We start from the raw sequence: 19999 nt of genomic DNA, 5'->3' as shown, positions 1-19999 counted from the left end.
AATGTTTCAGCACCTAGTGTATTGATGTACGTCCAGCGGCACATTTATAATCTCACTAAACATGCCTCGACTATAGTACTTCATTTTCGTTTAATTTTGACAAGTATATAACCAAAACAATCCAAACTAGTCAAGCCTTATTCGCTGAAATGGGTTTGGAGTCTAAGTCGGTGAATGCAAACTCATGCCAGCATGTCTCAAATGCAGTTGCGTCCGTAGTTCGGTCAATTAGGCCAATCTGGTTGGTTTGTTATATAATTAAGAGGAGTAATGAAGGTCATTATTGGCCCGAGCCCCCTCGAAATTTTTCTATAAGGAGGGGGGAGGAAAAAATGTTTCAGGCTTGTCGATTTTCCCCGTAATGTCAAATTATCGAGAATCGAGTTTTCAGTGTTCTAATTTTTCTCATATGACTCTTCTAAAACGCTTTAAAAAACTTTAAAACTCACTATTTGCAAAAATTTCCCTTTGCAAAGACCCCCGGTATGGGCCCCCCAATATTTTTCTTGAGGCGGTTCCCCTGATGGTAGTCATTTGTATACATCTTTTCTCGTCCATCTATTTTTCTGTTTCGGAGATGGACACCGTCATCGGTCCAAAAGAAAAGGATATTCATAAGGACCTTAGTTCCCCTTTGTTTCTGGATGGAGGTAATATGCTTTTTCCATACAAGTACACAAGTTTAGGTAGCTCTGAAAATAAATTTATTCCTCCTGTTTCTTCCTTTTCGAGAATACTTATTGAAGTTTCATTCACCTAAGAAAATAGAGTATCTTTTTTGTCAAAACTGAGAAAAGCGCACTCTTCCCAAGAACTCCCTAAAAATTTGCTAACTTTCATTTTTGTGGTCAAATTTGGTATTGATTTACCTTTGGCAATTCTAGTCAAACATTAGTACCTTCCCAATGCGACCATTAAGGCAATATTTAAAAAATTCTATACTTGTCTATAGGGATGGACGGATCCAGGATTTTTTCCGGATTCGGATCGGATCCTTGATTTTCGGAGCCGGATCTTTCGGATCGGATATTTTCGGATCCAAATGCATTTTCAAATTCCTGATGCTAAGATTCCCCCGATGATTGTTCAATCTCTTGGGAAGAGTCACACTATATGCCAGTCGTATTTTGCCTTTTTTATTTTCCACGGCTGAAATTCTCCGACGTAACCTCTGCGAGAGCTTTCAAATAAAACGGTTTATTAGTAGGACAAGAATCGCATGCGACGGCGCATTCGAAGAGAGAATCGGGACTCTTTCCACCCTTATTGCATTGCATTGACTGAAGCTATTATTTAAAATTTCGGATCCATATCCGATGTCTTCCGCGACTTTGGATCCGAAGTATCCGATGGAGGGCAATATCCGCGGATATTTGGATCCGAGGTATCCGATCCTACCATCCCTACTTGTCTAATGTACCCCAGATTTATCTATATTTAAAAGAGGTTACGTAATGGGCAATGGCCGCCATGCATGTTGACCCTTGCTCATCCACTCGTACTTCTGTTTCGTCTCCGTCGGTTCGAAACAAACGGAGATTCTCGAGGGCCTTTGTTTCCCTTTGTTCCAGTACGGAAACGACACTTTCAACAAGGGTGCCATCATGAACGCTGCCTTCAGGGTCGTGCTCCAGAACGCGGGCACAATGGCGCGCTGGAGTTCTCCGTCTGCCGGTGGCGGCGCTCGAGTCGCTCCCGCCGCCTCCTTCTACCACTGCTTCGTCTTCCACGACGTCGATCTCATCCCAGAGGACGACCGCAACATGTACACGTGTCCGGAACACCCGCGCCACATGTCCGTTGCCGTCGACGAACTCAACTACCGGTAAGTTCCCCATGTCTTGTTTTCGCGACACGAGTTCGACACTATCAAAACATCCAATACCAGCCATCACATGGTGCCATTTTTCTACCATGAAGTTTCAGCGACAAGGGTGCACCTAGGAGAATCTCTGGATATTTCCCGTTCAGGTAGAGACATTTCAGCTCGGAAAAGGGCAATGAAACTCTAGTTTTTAAGAGACAATTATAGCTATGTTTTATTAGTTTCTAAAATTGCAGTACCATCTTTCACATGGTGTCAATTTTCCATCATGAAGTTCCAGAAGTAAGGGTGAGCCCAGGATCAAAAGGATCAAAACCAGAAATTTCCCCTTCAGTTTGCGATAATTCAGCCCGGAAAATGGGAATGAATCCCAAATTTTAAGAATATTGTTATAGCATTCTTATAATTGTTATTTTGTTATAATTGTTATTGTTTTGTTATTTTTGTAGCATTGTTTAATTATTTTCTACAAGTATGGCCTTAAAAAGGATTTTCTAGCTAATTATCTTATGCTAACATCATTTTCGTTCGCGACACGGGTTCAACACTATCAAAACGTGCAGTGCCAGCCATCACATGGTGTCATATTTCCATCATGGAGTCCCAGTAGCAAGGACGTACCCACGGTCAAATTTTAGAATTATCCGTTCAGGTTGAGACATTTCATCAGGGAACCCAAGATTTTGGACAATAGTTCATAATTATAGCAGTGCTTTATTAGTTTCTACAATTATGGTTATTTTAATCTACGTATTTGTTTCTTAGGGTCTGTTAATACATCCGGAAATTCAATTCATCATTCGACTGTCCTACAGGGAGATCAGTCGTATCCATAAGGACGATGATATAGCCAACTGTGGTTGCCATTTCTTTTAAAGCATTCTTAATACCAAACTCAACATAAATTCACAGGATATTTTACATAATTGAAGTGTAAATTAGAGTCGGTCACATAACACAAAAATGCTAACAATGGTTAAATCTCTGCAATCCGTAAAAGGGTTAATTTAAACTGACTGTGCATTTTGTATCCTATCTCCATCTATCCAATTATTGCAGCTATAATTTCCGATAAAATAACTACCATTAACTTAAAACCAATTTTTATCCCAATGCAGAATCTTAATTGGTATCCTATGTGGCTGTCGTTGAACTGTAGTTAACCGCTGTATATATCCTGTGCAGTATATGCTCCATGCCACACTACAACTAAAGCGTAGGTAGAATGTAAAAAACAATACTGCTTTAACGGTTAACAAATAATTCATAGGCATTAATTTCATATTATCATCCTTTGAAAAATCCGGCTCACATGAAAAAATACATCACAATGCATCCCGCAAGAAACAGGCAATCTTCTTAACTTCAACCATTGCGAATGAGGATAATTCTGCATTCATTAGTTGTTCAAATCATGGGGCTTAGCACCGCAGACGTTTCATTATGGAGAGGATGATTCGTGAAACTTTCCCGTGCTCCGTGATTTTCCTCGGAATTATACAAACCGTGCTTGGCGTCACCTTGAAATCCTTAGGAATGAGTTACGACTGCTTCTGCAAAGTTGGGCCATATGTTCTCCTTACCCGAATAGTGAGTAAACTATTTAAATAAGTAAAATGCCCAGGCGTGAATCTAGAACAAGGGACGCGTGAAGACATGCCTCTGTAGTTCAATTATCTCTTGCCACAACTGCGGCTTCACTCAGGATTAATTCTATCTTCCGGGCTCCAGGGACGCAAAACATTTTTGACGTCTCAACGGTGGCAACATGGAGAATTACTATTTTCGGCACTACAAGTCTTCAACGATAGCATTTTTCTACGTTTCCGTGCCGAATTCCGTTTTTTAATTTAAAATCCATACTTTGTTTCTCTTATACGTATAATTTAATCAGTATTGTTCCACATCTTTGCCTATGTTTACTCTTTTAAACGACAAGCCCTCAACCTTTAGGAAACATCTGCATTTTGTATTCGATGAATAAATAATACCATGTTCCTATACCAGATTTCGTGCTTTGAAAATTAATTCTTAAATAAATTTTAATGAGTATCTTTCTGAAAACTTCATATTTTGCCATTTTTGGCTCATAGTCACTTAATTTACATCACTTCATACGAAGCTTGCGAACTTTAAACTTTGGACTTCATGTATGAAGTATAATTTTCATCATTTTCTCCAGTTTTATAAGCTTTTTCCCTTCTCTTTTTCTTGATAAGCATCGCCTTTCTTTATAATTTAAGGTGACAATTGACAGTTTGCATTGACAATTGACATTGAATTGACATTCGATCCTCAATTCCTCATCCTGAAAACAGTGCGTCCTTATGTTTCAAATTTTTATGCTTATTACTCGTTCGACATAGTTTCTGATTTAAGTATATTTATGAATATAAAATTGAGTATTCAATACATTCTTGCTTCTCTTTTTGCACATTTTCTTATTCTCTTCGCTGTGATTCTGCTGCTTTTAATGCATCCCCAGAATGATATGACTTAACTAATTTATGCATGAGCAGGTGCAGTTAAACTTACCAAAATGAAAATAGAGAAAATAATGAAATTTTAGTACTTTCTGGTTTCAATCCTACGTTCCCCAGATTAAGGTCCGCCTCGGCATTAGCTTTGCTTCTTGCGATTCCCTCTTTTACGCCCATGCATGATTAATGCGTCGAAATTCTCTCTTCTCTCAGACTGGAATAAGCATACTCCCTTTAAGTGCCGGGATTACGTGAGGGCTTTGCAGGAATCCAAAGCTATCATAAGATAAAAACTAAATTGGTGTATGGCCATTTCAATTTTTTTATCACTACGACTAAGCTTTATACGTATTCAATCATTTGGTGTATTTATTTTTATTTCTGTGGTCACCATGTGATTGCAATAAATACTGTCTATGGTATTTTACGATTGCGAGACATGATACATTTTTATTCACAGCGGGTTCAGAAAGCTTAATGTCTAGAGGCCTGTTTACACGATATATTTACTCGAGCGAATTCATATGTGATTACATTAACGTTTATGTTGGACCGGAACGGAACAGGGGCGAATGCGCGGATCAAATTAGAACAGGTTCTATTTCCTGTTCATGCATTTAAACAAGTTAGGTGGTTACACGGTGCATAGCGGCGTACCGCGTTAAAAGGCCTTAGAAATAGGTATCCTACATTGATTGATTTATTACCCGTACTTTTACCAGCATAACATTTTCCCGTTTTAAAGTACGTGGTCAATCGTGAAAAAAGGCATAGATATATATAACTCAGATGGCTACTTGAAAAAGATGCACAGGAGAAATTCTACATATTTCAATTCGTCCTCCGTAAAATTATTAGGTTCTTTAGAAGCTATTTTTTTAAAAAAGCCATCTTTTCAATTCCACTTTCATCTATTTCCATATAAGGTTCGTAGGGGGAAAAATTGGAATGGAATTTATCATAAAATTGCCCTTAACCAACGGTGACTATCAAGACTATTAAACCTGAAACTTTGCCCAATCATGACCAAATATTATAAGAGCCCGTAGCTAGCTTCAACACCAGCAGTGAAAAATCCTTGGATTGCATTTCATTACCTATCAGATTTCTCAGTTTTACTATCCCCAGATATCCTATACATAGGTAAATTTTTCTTTTAAAGCTATGATATCCTGTTCCTTACATTTTCCTTGGGGGCTTCCTTGCCGTTTTTGCTATTTGACGATAGTGTTTAACGTATGACTTGATATGCGGCCGACAAAGTTGTACTACTTGAACTCTCCAATTTTCTGGTCTTTCCCTGTTTCCTTGTCCTGTGCGATTGGCCTGTGTCCAGCAAGCGATCACGTGTCTAACTAAGGCTTGAATAAAAGCTGAATGCCTGGTATTGAATCACCCCGTGCCACACACCCCGGTGTCGGCTTACATGATACTTTGTAGATGTATGTGTAGATGTACGAACTCTTTCTTAGAGATTTCAAAAAATCTCTTTCCACAGTTGTTCGAACATTCCCATTACTGTCTTGGGCGACCAATTATTTCTCCCCAATCACTTATCTCTGTATCTGAAATATTCTAACCCATGATTTTACTTCCCCAGTAATTTTCCTTGTCTCAATGACGCACGGAAACATTATCAATTTTTACGCTTCATTCAACTAAGCCTTTGTTACGTACGTAATTCCTCTGTTGATGGAAATGCAACAATTTTTCCCACGCAATTACCGTATTCTGCAGAATTGCATCCCAGCTCGATAGAAAAACTACTATGGACGTTAATTCCTTCCTTCACATCATCTTATCAAATCGTGATTTTCCTATACGAGTGATTAAAAAAATAATGCCATTATTTGAAGAAATTAAATGATGGAGTCGCTCCGGGATATTTTTTTACATAAAAAACTCTTTTTTTCCCCACAGCGCCAGTGGCGTTGATGTCGAACGGAAATTAATTTGAAATTCGTCCGATGCTTTTCCTGTTTTCTTCTTCGAATCTCGAATATGTTTTTTTTTATCGTTCCCTTCGTGGAATTCCTACGCCTTATGCATTTTATTGTAATCCTGCCGTAAAATTTCTTTTTTTCTGTGCCGTAGGCGAGATTATTCAAATGAGAAATTTCAGACGAGCAAGGACCAAACTCTACCACTATTCCCCCTAGCGGCGTGGAATTGCATTGAGCGCCTTTTTCAGCATCTCTCCTCCATCTAAATTTTTCTTCAGTCGCTGGCGAAATGGACGACCCCTCCTCCGCCTAAACGTTAGTCACTTTTTTTACCGATTTATCCGAAAACACACGTGATTTACATACCCGATGCATGGATGCAATGTGTTCCACTTCCATTTCAAAGAATCATATTATTTGTTCTGAAGGAGAGAGGAAGAATCGTTATTCGCATGGCTGGAGGGAAATCGAAGCACTTATCGGAGAACGCTTTCCTTGTTTCCGTTTAGTTTCTCAGGCGTGTAATGCGAAAAAAATAGCCTGCCTTTCGCGCGGGGGAATGTGGACTGGCGGCCCTATTTTTTTGATATTCCAGAGGATTCATGCTCGAACTTGCTTTGAAAAATGCTCCATACAATCCTCTTGAAAGCTTTTATCGGGGTGTTTGAGGATTCATTGATGTCTAGGTCTTGGTTTTTGTTCCAGTTGCACCAATAAGAGGTCAAATCAAATCATCATTCGCATTTCTAAATTATTATTTCCGTTGAGACCTCGAGAGCCGCAGAAGGAGTTCACATAGCCGCAGATTTTATCGAAGCACACGACCTTTTTTCTTCTAGTAATTATACATATTTTCTGGATAATTTTTTTCTCCTACTATTACGTCTGTGGTGGACTCATTGGTCACTTTTTTTTAAAAAGGTATTTTATTCGCGTTACGATTTTTCAAAGAAAAGTAACCAATCAGTGCAGCATAGAAATAATGGTGGGCGAAGTAAAATATTTATTCAGAAAATATATCTAATCTCTGGGAGTAAAACAATGTCAATCTTGAATAAAATCTTTCTATATCAACCTTTTATTTCCTTTATTAACATTTTTATTATCAAAGAAAATAAATATAACTCGATTCATATAACTATCTAAGTACATATAAAATCGCACTTATCAAACTATATGTGAATATGTACTCATGGTAAATTGAAATAGGCAATAAAACAGTGTCAATTTACAAATATTTGTAATGGGAAAATTAGTTCACTCTGACAAATACATCCCCATATAATGTTTGACTAAATTGATGAAACTTTCCCTTTCATTTTCCCAGGATGAGCGTTTGAAATGGTACTGCACTCATTGTGCGTGTTCAGGAAAGTGGAACACCGCCAAATTACGCTGTTTCCCGTATTAATAAGAGGCCCTCACAGTACGGCTTGTTTGAGCTCCCTGGCTGCTACCTAAAGTTAATGAGTATTTCTAATTCAAACTCGTTTATTTCTCCTCACAATGGTAAACGCACCCGATCAAAAGGAAAATATGCTCTGTAATCAGTGCGGAAATAATAAAAGAATGCTGCTAGAGGGTAAATATGGATAATGAAATGCAAAGAAAGCTCATTTCATCGTAATTTTTGAAGATAGTGAAATACGCCTTCATTTTTTCTTTGCGCCACTCGAATGTGTTTCGTATACAATATGAGCGACCGATCCCAAGAAGTGCCAATCATATTTTCCATTGAAACTTGATTGTTTTCCAGGGAAACATTCTGTGGATACCAATCATCCCAATGGATTGTTACTCCTTCTCGAATGTAGTCCTGTGGATATACAAGAAAGATGATTCTTCGTAAGCTCAGGAGTGTAACCATGTTGTTTTGAGAACTCTACCTCTTGTCGAAGTCAGTGTTCACAACTATTTGTTCGCATAAATCACTTAATTCACATAATAAGATTAAAGCCTTAATTCACATAATAAGATTAAAGAACTCCGGGTTATCCTCGCTGCATCGTTTTCATTCCATGGTAGAGCGATATAATTTTCCAGGCTCGAGTGCAGCATTTCATATTTAAGGCTGAGGAATGCACAAAATATGGTTACGTTTCTCTTTATAGAGAACTCTTTGATGTTATGATTTCCGCGTACTTTGTTGCAATAAAAAAGGAACAAAAAACGAATGCCACTCAAGACCTGAATTGTCTAGGAAAACCTTTTGCTTTTGGCGTGCGCCTTCTGACTCTTTTCTGCGTCCATACAATGTTACACTTCTAACTCTGTTTGGTTACTTTTCAGCCTTGATGGTTTTCCATCGTGCAATTGTACGCAAAGGAGGAAAGAGGAAATCTGAATACAATACAATTGGATCCAGTCGGTAAATACATACACTACGCTAAGGATAAAAATATTCCGGAAATTTTAAGTATGAAGGAGAATTTTCAAACGTTTCCATGATTTCCGATATTTTTGCTATATTTTTGGAACGAAAGAAGAAATATCGTATCGAAAGGAAAGATTGTATGATTAGTTTTTCGTCATGATCATCTAAATTCCTAATAAATTTCAGCAAGCGTTCATGTACCACTCATTACCATTTTGTTACATTAAAGAGGTAAAAGAATTTTTTTAACGAATAACCGTGAAAATGAACTCTCGGCTTAAAAATTACATTTCATATTTTATTAATTAAATCTGGATATTCATTTTTTAAATAAATAATCTACCGTTTTTTTATTATTTTTTCATGGGCATTTAGGTTCCATTTTTGTTTTTTTAATGCTGCAGGTATTTATTACTTTTTTTGTTTTTAAAGAATTGGGTAAAATTATCGAAAACTTTTTAAATATCCCCAATTTCGATTTCAAGGCCAAATACAATACAACAGTCACCTTCAGTTTATCCTAATGCTGTTTAGGCCGCAGAATTCTTCCCGATTTAACTCTTAAAGAGTTGGAAAACTTATTCTCAACACGGAGAATATCTCGAGGCATTTCATCTTCTCCGGAGCATAGGGCCATCACTCATAGGGGTCGTATATTTACACACGTCCGCACCGTTTGAGTTCCTTCGGGGCGAAGAAGAAGACATGGAAGACCCTGGAGAGTGACTTTTTTATTGCATATAGTTTTTTCGCTGTGCCACGTGCCACTATCCTCGCCCACACCGGCCTGGCCTTCACGCCACTTCTCAGTTATCCAGCCTCACTCGTAGACATTCATTTTTCATTCATTCATTTTTAAGAGTTCTCATTTCGGACGGAGCAATTTCCCCCCCTTCACCGCAATGCTCTCTTCTCTTAATGCTTCCCTGCGGGTCTCCGTAGCGAAAAAAGAGTACTACCCATCACTGCCATGAGCTTCCGAGCCTCGCCTGGTTTTAGATTTGAATTGCGCCTGGTATCCTGCTCAACCTTGGTGCTTACCTGAGCATCTAATAACGTGCTTGGCGTTTGCCATGCATTCAAAGGTAGCCACGGTATGCCGTAATATTTAGTTCGTTTTCTCTTCCTTAAAGAGAACCTAAAACTCGACTTCGAGAATTTCTCTCACCAGATATGTAATTGTAAGGAGTTACAAATTTACTTAGGACATTATAGAAGAAAAGACGACTTTTAAAACTTCATATCCCATATTTCCCGCTTTCAAAAGATCACTTCACGTTCGAGGTCGGCTTAAATGATTTTGATACTTCCTAAAACTAGTCCTAAATTAATTCAAACTTAAAATATTCTGCAATGATTTTATTCGACTCATTTGCTTGTTGCTTCAACCCTTAGGCCGGATTGGATGGGTGAGTTGTGAGTCACTCCATTATAGGTGGGTAGTTTTCAATCTTAGTAAGGCAGTAAAACTCTTACCCTCGGTAACTCCACTGAAGCTGGGGATATTTTAGGATTTTGTTTGCGTTTTGAACTTGAGATGCTTCAATCTAAGGTCTAGTGTCGTTATGCAATGACACCATGACCTTATCATACAATACTGTCATCATTAGCATATGGGCATAACATTGATATTGGTTCATCTTTGAGGATCATTTTGGAAAATACTACCACATCAGTAGGCACATTCTTCCCCTATATTGACGCGCATTGGCAAATTTTGATAGCCCACAAAAAAGGTTTTAGGCATATTATCTTCAGAAAAATAATTATTACCTCCGGAAAGCCTTAATAAATCTTATACATTTCAATCTATTTCTTCTCTCTTCTAGTAGTTGAGGAACGTAGAAATCATGGCATACTTTTCTACTGAGTTGTGGATTGCAGCTTTCCCTCTCTCTTAAATTCCATTTGCAGCCGCCACCTACTCTTTCATCAAGAAGCAGATATCTTTCCCCACCATTTCATGTAGCATATATTATCATTCCACGTAGCTTACCTATTATCATCCTTTATCTTGTATATTTTTAAATTAGGCTGAGACCAAAAAACACTAGCAAAACACTAGTTTTCATTGCAAATAATAGTCTAATTTATTCATAGAAATCGTCTTGGTACAAGTTGTTTCCAGAAACGATATTGCCTACTGCCTTCCAATTTTATCACTACCTCGTGGTACATTGATGGTTTTAATGCTATCAATCGTCTCTTTATTGAATTCTTGATTGGATTAATCTTTTTTCTTACTGTAAATTTGTCATTCTTACAGTTGACGGCTCTCTTCTATCGTTATTGAAATAAAAAAATTTGTTGTATTCCACCTATTTATTTTTGTAACCAGAAATAAATTGGAAAATACAACAATGATTTTCATTTCATCAACAATAAAATGAACTTCCACGAAGATGAGCCTGAGAAGATAGAGACTCTTTCCCTCGGTAACTCCACTGAAGCTGAGGATATTTTAGGATTTCATTTGCGTTTTGAACTTGAGATCCTTCAATCTAAAGTCTAGTGTCGTTATGCTAGGACACAACGACCTTAACATGTAATGTTGTTATATTTAGCATATTGGCATAACTTTGATATTTGCTCATCTTTAAGGATCAGTTTGGAAAATACTACAACATTAGCAAGCACATTCTACCCCTATATTAACGCGCATTGGCAAATTTTGATAGTCCACAAAAAAGGTTTAGGCATATTGTCCTTATAAATATGATTATTACCTCCGGAAATCCTTAATAAATCTTAAACATTTCAATCTATTTCTTCTCTCTTCTAGTAGTTGAGGAACTACTGAGTTGTGGATTGCAGCATTCCCTCTCTCTTAAATTCTATTTGCAGCCGCTACCTACTCTTTCATCAATAACCAGATATCTGTCCCCATCATTTCATGTAGCATATATTATCATTCCATGTAGCTTACCTATTATCATCCTTTATCTTGTATATTTGTAAACTAGGCTGAGACAAAAAACCACTAGGTTATAATAGCAAAATTATAGCCTAATCTATTCATAGAAATTGTCTTGGTACAAATTGTTTCCAGAAACAAATTGCCTACTGCCTTCCAATTTTATCACTACCTCGTGGTATATTGTTGGTTTTAAGGCTATCAATCGTCTCTTTATTGAACTCTTAATTGGATTAATATTTTTTCTTACTGTAAATTTGTAACCAAAAATAAATAGGAAAAATACAACAATGATTTTCATTTCATCAGCAATAAAATGAACTTCCACGAAGATGAGTCTGAGAAGATAGAGACTCTCTTCTATTTACCTTTTTACAAATTGCTAGCGTTTTTATCTATTCCTAACTAGTCAATGATAACTAAATGCAATATTTCCTTTATTTGTGCCTAATGCTGACCGTCCTGACCACGTTTCTGAACCATGCACTCAACGTTCTTTTTAAGTAGTGCATATAATATTCAAGAGAGACATACGGGTGTGTGCCGCGTGATGTATCGGATATTGCCCAGACGCGACGTTTCGTGACCGACTGCTGGTCACTCCTTCAATAGCTCAATGGCCCCATTCCCTTGAAAAAGTGACCCGTATGTATTTCTTGAATCACCATGAGCCGCAAAAACTTTAATCAAGAAAGTGTATATAATATTTTAAATAAATCCAAATATAATTTCCTGTATTTTGATCGTCTTCAAAACACTTCTTTTTTTATTAGGTTACGGCAAAGTTATGTGGAGCCGTTGCTCCTAATGGGAAGATTCACGAAGGGTACTTTAAGTGTCTGGAGGTGGATTCTCTCCAAGTTTTCCCTCAAATCCGACCACAAGCGCACGCAACCTACTAAATTTTTGAAGAAGAGAAGCCGCGTGGCACAAGAGTGAAGTTGACTAAAAATAGTCGCATAAGAGACCGTTTCGTCCATTTGTATGCCAGGAAGCTCCTTATCCCTCGCGCGCGGGTCGCATCTCTCGGGTCGACGCCTTAATGCTCCTTCTAAGTAAACATCTCCGCTCCCCGAGAAGCTCCGCATTTACCCTTTGAATCGCGAGATTTTCGGGTCCCTCCTCATCTTCTCCATGTGAGCCTTAAACCATTCATGAGCGCAAACTCCCTTTCGCCACTGAATCTCGAGCCGTTATTACGTCTTTCTCGCTAACGAGCGCATTGCCTTGCCCTTGGCAGGTCACCTTTGCACTAAATGACTTCATTAAATTCTTAAGACGGAGGCCGTCAAGCATTAATGTCCCAAAGTATCTGAGCATTGGCTTGCCTGAGTAAAGTTCCTCCTGAATGTGTGTCACGTACATTAAGAGGTAAGGCACTTTATTTTAGATCTGAGCCAATTCTTCGTTCAGTTAAAGATAGGGAGAGTATTCCTCCGTATCAATACATGAGTAAAAACTATGAGTTAATCATAATTATTACAGAAAACATAAATCATGCCAATGAAAATAATAAAAAAATTTCGATAAACGTTTTAAGCTCTACTGAAACTATTCATATTGAAACCTGATATTTTTTTCAAAGTCTCTTCCTCTCCTGTTGATTATTTTTCTGATACCTGTAAACATAGTATTTTTAATTATTTTTTAGTCTATCTTTAATCATTTTTCCAGTAAATATTAATTTAAAGCGTAAATTTGCATTGATTTTAACATTTTTGCTGAGACCACATGTCAGCAACTACGAAAATAACTTAGTTATTTATTATCTCCCTAACCCTGAGCGTCTGAAAACATGAAAATCGAGTATCTTTCTGTAAAATGCTCTAGCAGCCCTTACACATTTTGATTTCTCGATAGGCATAAGGTTTTTCTGATTTTTCATCTCTCTTGATGTTAATGTTATCAATTTTAACCATTGAACTATGATTTGTTTATGTAGTATTTCACTATTATATTAGCTATTTCTACGATAAGGCTTTTCTAGCAGTTTATTTTGTAAGCTATATTAGACTACTCAAGATAACCTTTAAAAGAGTGAACAAAATTATTGACATTGTTTCAAGAGAGGCTTAGTTTATCGACATAAAAAAATAAAGATAAAAACGATTTTTGCAAAACCCTCTTTGCATTTAATCAGGCGTAAAGTTGTATTGATTTTAATATTTTTGATGATAATACATTTCATCAACTACGAAAACAACTTATTTTTTTACTATTTCACTTACCCTGACGTTTTTTCTACTTAATTTAACATATTTTACTGCGTTGGAGTAATTAAATTCCTTATACTTTTTATCTCCAACCTAAAATAACTGTTTAAATGAGAAATTTGTTCCTATAACTATTTGTTTTCATCATGTCATCCCTTGTTCTTCTAGTGTAAATTAATATCAACTTGGCCATTTCTAATGCATCTAGTTTCAAAATTATCATCTTATATCTGTTTGAAGTATCCCATCCGCCCAATTCTTCTCCAATATTGGAGTAAGGTATAGGATATCACTCGTTATTTCAACTTTGAACAGTTATATTCCCTCCAAATGGTCGTTTGAGTCCAATTAGCTGGAGAGGGGACTCAGAAAAGCAAGACGAACAGACATCCCCCACTTCCTCTCCGCATCTGAGGAGCCAATGAGGATTTAAAGTAAAAGTTTTTAAGACCTTGCGTCTCAGTGTCTACGCTCACTGCACACATTCTCCTCGTTTTAGCTTCTTTTTTAGCTCCAGGGTAGCATTTCATGTTGACAAAAGCACCGTATGCGACCCATCCGGTTCTTAGCCGTCTTAGTGCAGGAGTAACTTGTACCCTGTGGAGGTTTTGGGATAATTACTGGTCGATATAAGGGCCTTCGCCCTTCTGTCCCGTTGACCTGGTGGCCGCATATTGCCACAGGTATCGTGTAGTAATTGCTTCTGAATGGATATATCTAGACATTTCTACAGTAAAATACCATTGATTACGAGAGTCTATTAAATTTAAATGATAGTTCTTGCAGCTGAAAAGAGAAAATTTTCTTAAGCATACACTTCATATAAAAGAGTGGTAGCGATCTCCTATAGTGCTCGCAGAGTTTCTGTACACTAGAGAGTTTCCTCGAGCCTAATTTCCTATAATAGAGGCACTCTGATTGGCTACCGGCGACCAATCCCGTTAACTGGTTCTTGACTGCGTCACGAACCTTCGAAAATGGCGGTCCGAAATAATGGCTGAAGGCGAACGCAATGCTGTTTAAAAATATGAAAGTACTCAAATTCCGGAAAATTATCATAAATTTTATTTTTTTTATCACTGGACAAGAATTAGGAATTCAGCCAGCTATATTAAATTCAGAAAATGCATCATCAATGGCATCATTGCAGCCAAATTTCTATACTAAAAAATTTAAATTGAGTAAAACATTATTTTAAGCTTTCTTCTAAGAAATATTTTGATTTATCCCAATTATTAGGTGATGGATACAACGATTTTCTTCAAGTGTGTTTTTTCTAAACCATATTATTGAGGTATATCCAAATGATTCATTTTTACACGAAACTATTTTCGGATGGCATATATGGGAGCGAAATCAAATACTTGTATTTGGCAGTTTCGTTGGCGGTTATATCATATTTTTTAGTTTTAACACACTCTTTCAACTTCAATTTTTTTGGTAGGGCCCTACGAATCAAACTTTGACCTAAGTCTCAAGCTCTAATAAAACTCTAATCCTTTGTACACGAACTCTCTATTGAAACACGATAGCTAATTTTTAACTTATATTTCTCATATGTGGTGCACAAGAAATACTTGCATAACCATTTTTCGCTATCGGCGTCACTACATCCTGGAGTATATACAACACTGTATAACTTAAATGTATAAGTTGGTGTGCCGATACTCAAAGGGTTATGGAAGGAAGGGGTAAGGTTGTGGAATCGCGTTATAGAAACAATTACTGAACCAAGTCATTAAGCAAATTAATAATAACATTATATATAATACTCCTATTTTAAGATAAAACTACTGTTACCATGATTTAAATCTAAAAGTAGATAAAGATTTCATTATTTTTTGTGGTAAGTCTCTCAAAATCATCATCAGTCTCTCAGATCCATTAAGAACATAATGCTAGAAAATGAAGTGTCTATAATTATCTTTTGTGAACCAGGAACTTTATCAAGGTCGCTGCAATATTAGAAATAATTTCTCAATCACTAAAAATGCTCTTCTTCTCCCAAACAACAACCCCTTCCAGCATGTGTGAGAATTTATTTTTAGTGTCATTGTTTTATTCCTAATATCATTTTAAATCTCACGGCATATTTCACCATGGCTGTAAAATAATGTACTGATGTTAGAACCAGAATACTGATATATTCACACATCTTAAATGCTAAAAAATATATTTCCCCCTTCAATTTAGGAAACTAAAACTTTCAAAAGACTATTTTCATTTTAACTCAGCCAAACAACCTTCGTTGAAATTTTCGCTGTTCGTGGTCTTTATCGTTAAAAGGTTTTTCGATGTGTCTCCGTAATCACATGACGCAGATAACATGTAAAAATAAATAAAAATAGCCTGTATTATCAGAGTCCCTTAAAAAAGTGACCATTAACGATGGCACAACACAAATAGTGATAATGTGATATATTCCAAAAGTATCTGACGAATGTGGAAATATAATTGAGTAAATAAAGTAAAATAAATTAAGTAAACTGGTGAGAACAATCGTAGAAGGTCAGAGGGAGGGTAAAATGGAAAGGTACAGTTCCGAATAAATGAGTTACATAGGACAAGTTATTATGGATGTTAAAGAGATTTATGTTATGAAAAGGCTAAAGGATTGAAGAGCGGAATTCAAAGCTCCATCAAACCAATCCTAGGACTTGGATACTTGCCCCACATGAGGGGCAAGATTTCTATTCGTTTTTCTCTTAAATTTCGATGAATGACGGCAATTCTTTATATTTTCTACAGCAATAGAGTATAAGGATTGTAATGCATGTACCTGCGAACAAATTGTGTAAAAATAAAAATTATCGTTTGACTCTGAATGCATAATTTTTATAATTGCTTTTTAGATGAGCACTCTTGCCACTCATTCCCCTACCATTTCTATGTTTTGGAAGCAATCCGTCCACATTTTCCTCGAAGTGATTCGGATAAGCTTTTTCGAGGTGTTGGCGTCAGTGAACATGATCATATAGAGCTTTCGCTGAGGCAGATGCAAACAAGAACATGTTCCGATTCCTCCTGTGGAGGCTTGCCCGAGCGCTAGTCGTTCAATCAGCGGAGAACAACGGCAGCATGCCGGTGTTCTCTCGGTGGAGGCGCACGTGTTTTATCAGGCCAACCCTGACGACTGGTCGCTGTTTTACGCGTTGCGCTCTGTCAACCGGAATCCGCGACAATGAAGGGAAATGCGGGGGAAAGTATTGGATTTTGCTCACTTTGAGCTTCACCTTTACACCGCATGGTATAAGGACAGGCTTGTATTTTGCCAGATACTTCAGAGAAAAATGAATCGGATCCGTTCACTAAATTTGCAGGAATGAACATTTGGGGAAACTGTCACTAAAATCACTCTCTTCTGCAATTAATGCATTCTCTCGATTTGAAGTTTTAGATTTTTAGTGGTATTGCTTTAAAAACCTACATTGCATCGGTTGTAAACTTATTATTCACTAGGTTCTTTCTCTATAACAAAGTAGCAGATGATTTTATAGCAGAGAGGACAAAAGGTATTACATATAAAATATTATCATGTTTAAGGACTCCTTTATCTTTGAATTCAATTTTAACCTGATAACTGAGTGCTTCATTACAGTGAATAACCCGAATTTTGGGACATGAAATAGAGAAAATGTCAGTTCTATATCAATTGAATATAAGCAAATAAACAATTTGGATTCACTTATCATTAAACCTCGTAACATTCTGCTCCAGATAAAACTAGGTCCTAAGTTCGAAGTTGTTATAGAGTCTCCCTTGAATTGGCATTTGAATTCTTTCACAAACAACTTCGTTTTGAGCGAGTGCTACCCTTAGTCATAAAAACAGTTTTTTATTCCAAAACCACTGAAAACAGCACACATTCACTTAAACGTTGGTTTTGATGAATCAATTTGACGATTACTTGTTCACAAACAACCATGACTAGGATAGGAGCAACCTAATCAGGCGGAATTTGAACCAATGACCTCTTGTTTGACAGGCGAGGATTTTACCCCCTTTTCACCACTGATTGATTTTTCAGGACCTACCATGATACATTTCATGGAGCTAGATAAGGGCATTTGTTCGATTTCTGCCTTGACATGAAATGGATTGAAAGCTTTAATGTGAAGATCTTATAACAAGTCCGCTTTAATGTGAAAATGTGGTAATAACTGAAGTCGTAGATTATCATTACTTCAATACCATTCTTTTATTTTTAAGCTATGACAGAATGGCTAGGTAAGAAAGATTTTTTTCATCTCAGCTTAGCTTACCCTTTCTTCTGCCGACTTAATATTAGAAAATTGCAAATTTTTTCCAAGTGTACGACGCCATTCCTCAGATATATTTCCAATGTGTGCATTTTTTAAAAGTCATGAGGCAGAAGGGCTTTAGAAATTATCACAGATGGGTACTATCTGAAATTATGAGAAACCTCAGCACAAAAAACCAACGCTGCTCTTAGTTGCCGTTAAAAAAATATTTGCGGGAACACAAATGTTTGCGTATTTTTCCCATTCATTGTTTTTTTCTGGTTTCACGATTTCCAAATGGACGAGGACAGCTCTTTCCGAGCCCGACCGAAATTATTCAGCCGAATGCCTCCGAGACGGAATCCTCTTGTTTATTATCGGGAGGAATTAAGCCATTAGCGACGTATTTTGCGGCGATAACATGCCCGAACTCTTGGGGAAACGGGGGTAGGTAATTGAGGGTCCGCCCGCCGTGTCTGAATGTCGCTGATAGGGGGTACCCTTCCGGGATTATTTCTCGAACGGCTTCCCATCCTCTGTCCCCAAAACTCAGGCGCCATTAACTCCAAGCTTGGGATGCCAAGCTCCACCACCGTAGCAGACCCTCCCTCACCCCCCTCTGACGACGGTCTCGCAAACTTTAACGACGACCACCCAAATATGTCATCGACAGCGCCGCTTGCGCGATAGCGGTGATTCCGGACACTAAGAGGGACGGTTGTTAAGGGGATGCGGTGGTGAAGGTCGAAGGAATGTTTCAAGGACCCTTCTCATCCACTCTTGCCTTCCTTCAGTTGCTTTTTATCTTCAATATAAGTGCCCTTTTTCCTACTCCTCACTCTTCGCGGTCGCACTACCCCTAAAACCCTCGGGTTTTTGGTAGGGTTATTGGGGCAATCGTGAATTTACTAATACTTTATCCTATACCAAGGGTTTAGCGGAGTACTTTTTCAAATAGATATTTATTCATGGTTAGGATGTAAACCAAAAATTATGTCTTCATGATAATACGAGTGGCTTGTTCATGGAAGAATTAAAATTAATAATAATAGGTAGTAATAATAATAGATGCCTTTATTCGGGCGAGGTTGAGGCTTAAAATTCTCTAGGTCTTCTAATGTTTAAAAGGGTCCAGATACGAAGGGTCCCTTCCCCCCGAAATATAAAAATACAGTTGCTTAGCTTCATAACAGAAAACAAAATATTGAAAAAACATGTATTTTCAAAAGATTTCTTTGAAGATAAAAGTTTTTCGATTATTAAAATCGTTAAAATTAGATTAAAACTCTCTACTCAGTACCCTCTTTTTCAACCCCTCGAACAAAATTCCTCGTTACGCCACTGAACGCTAGTGATATAAGATCATCTCGGTCACTCAACTCAACCCTGCATGACCCGCAGGTGTCTCCAGTATATTCTTCCCTTTAACATTCCAGCGGCAAATGTTTAACTACTTTCATAAGTTAAGTAACACCATAATACCATAGTTGATATTTAATAATTTTCTAAACATCCGTTCATGTCCTTGAGACATTTCTGTCTACGCTAGTGATATAAAATCATCTCGAATAATGTCATCTGATTAAAGCGTTATATATGGTGGAAGTTATATAGTTTGACGTATTGAAATGAAAGGTGATTGCACTTTTCAACAATAATTTTAATTAATTTTTATTTTTCTCCAATAATTTAAATTAATTTTGAAAATTTTTCTACAAGAAGAATTTTTTAAAGAATATTTCTACATTAATTTTAACTATGGTGGAAAAGAGCAACCACATATCATTTCAACAAGATCATCTGCGCCACTCAACTCTGCCCTGCATGACTCGTAGGTGTCTCGCGCATTCTCTTCCCTTCAACATTCCAGCGGCAAATATTTCCCCCACGAGCCATCTTATTCCGACGATATGGGTCGAGTGTCATGCGTTAACGTCTGCAGATAGGGGAAGAGAGCGAGGCGGAAGGATGGGAGGTGGAAGTACACGACGCGGCGCCGGGAGTGAAGG

The 19999-nt window shown here is 37.3% G+C and overlaps 1 protein-coding gene across 1 annotated transcript in view; it reads left to right on the top strand.

Annotated features, from left to right (window-relative positions):
* The window catches only part of LOC124161326 (beta-1,4-N-acetylgalactosaminyltransferase bre-4-like), a gene marked incomplete at its 5' end in the record, with an annotated part of 177366 nt that overhangs the window by 54711 nt on the left and 102656 nt on the right, over positions 1-19999 (top strand). The window contains one exon of the mRNA XM_046537639.1: positions 1572-1825. Coding sequence (XP_046393595.1) covers positions 1572-1825 — 254 coding nt within the window. The remainder of the gene's footprint in view (positions 1-1571; positions 1826-19999) is intronic.

This window comes from Ischnura elegans, chromosome 6, assembly GCF_921293095.1.
Source record: "Ischnura elegans chromosome 6, ioIscEleg1.1, whole genome shotgun sequence".
NCBI classification, from domain to species: domain Eukaryota; kingdom Metazoa; phylum Arthropoda; class Insecta; order Odonata; family Coenagrionidae; genus Ischnura; species Ischnura elegans.
Note: the sequence above shows the minus strand (reverse complement) of the source record. Positions and strands in the feature narration are given on the sequence as shown.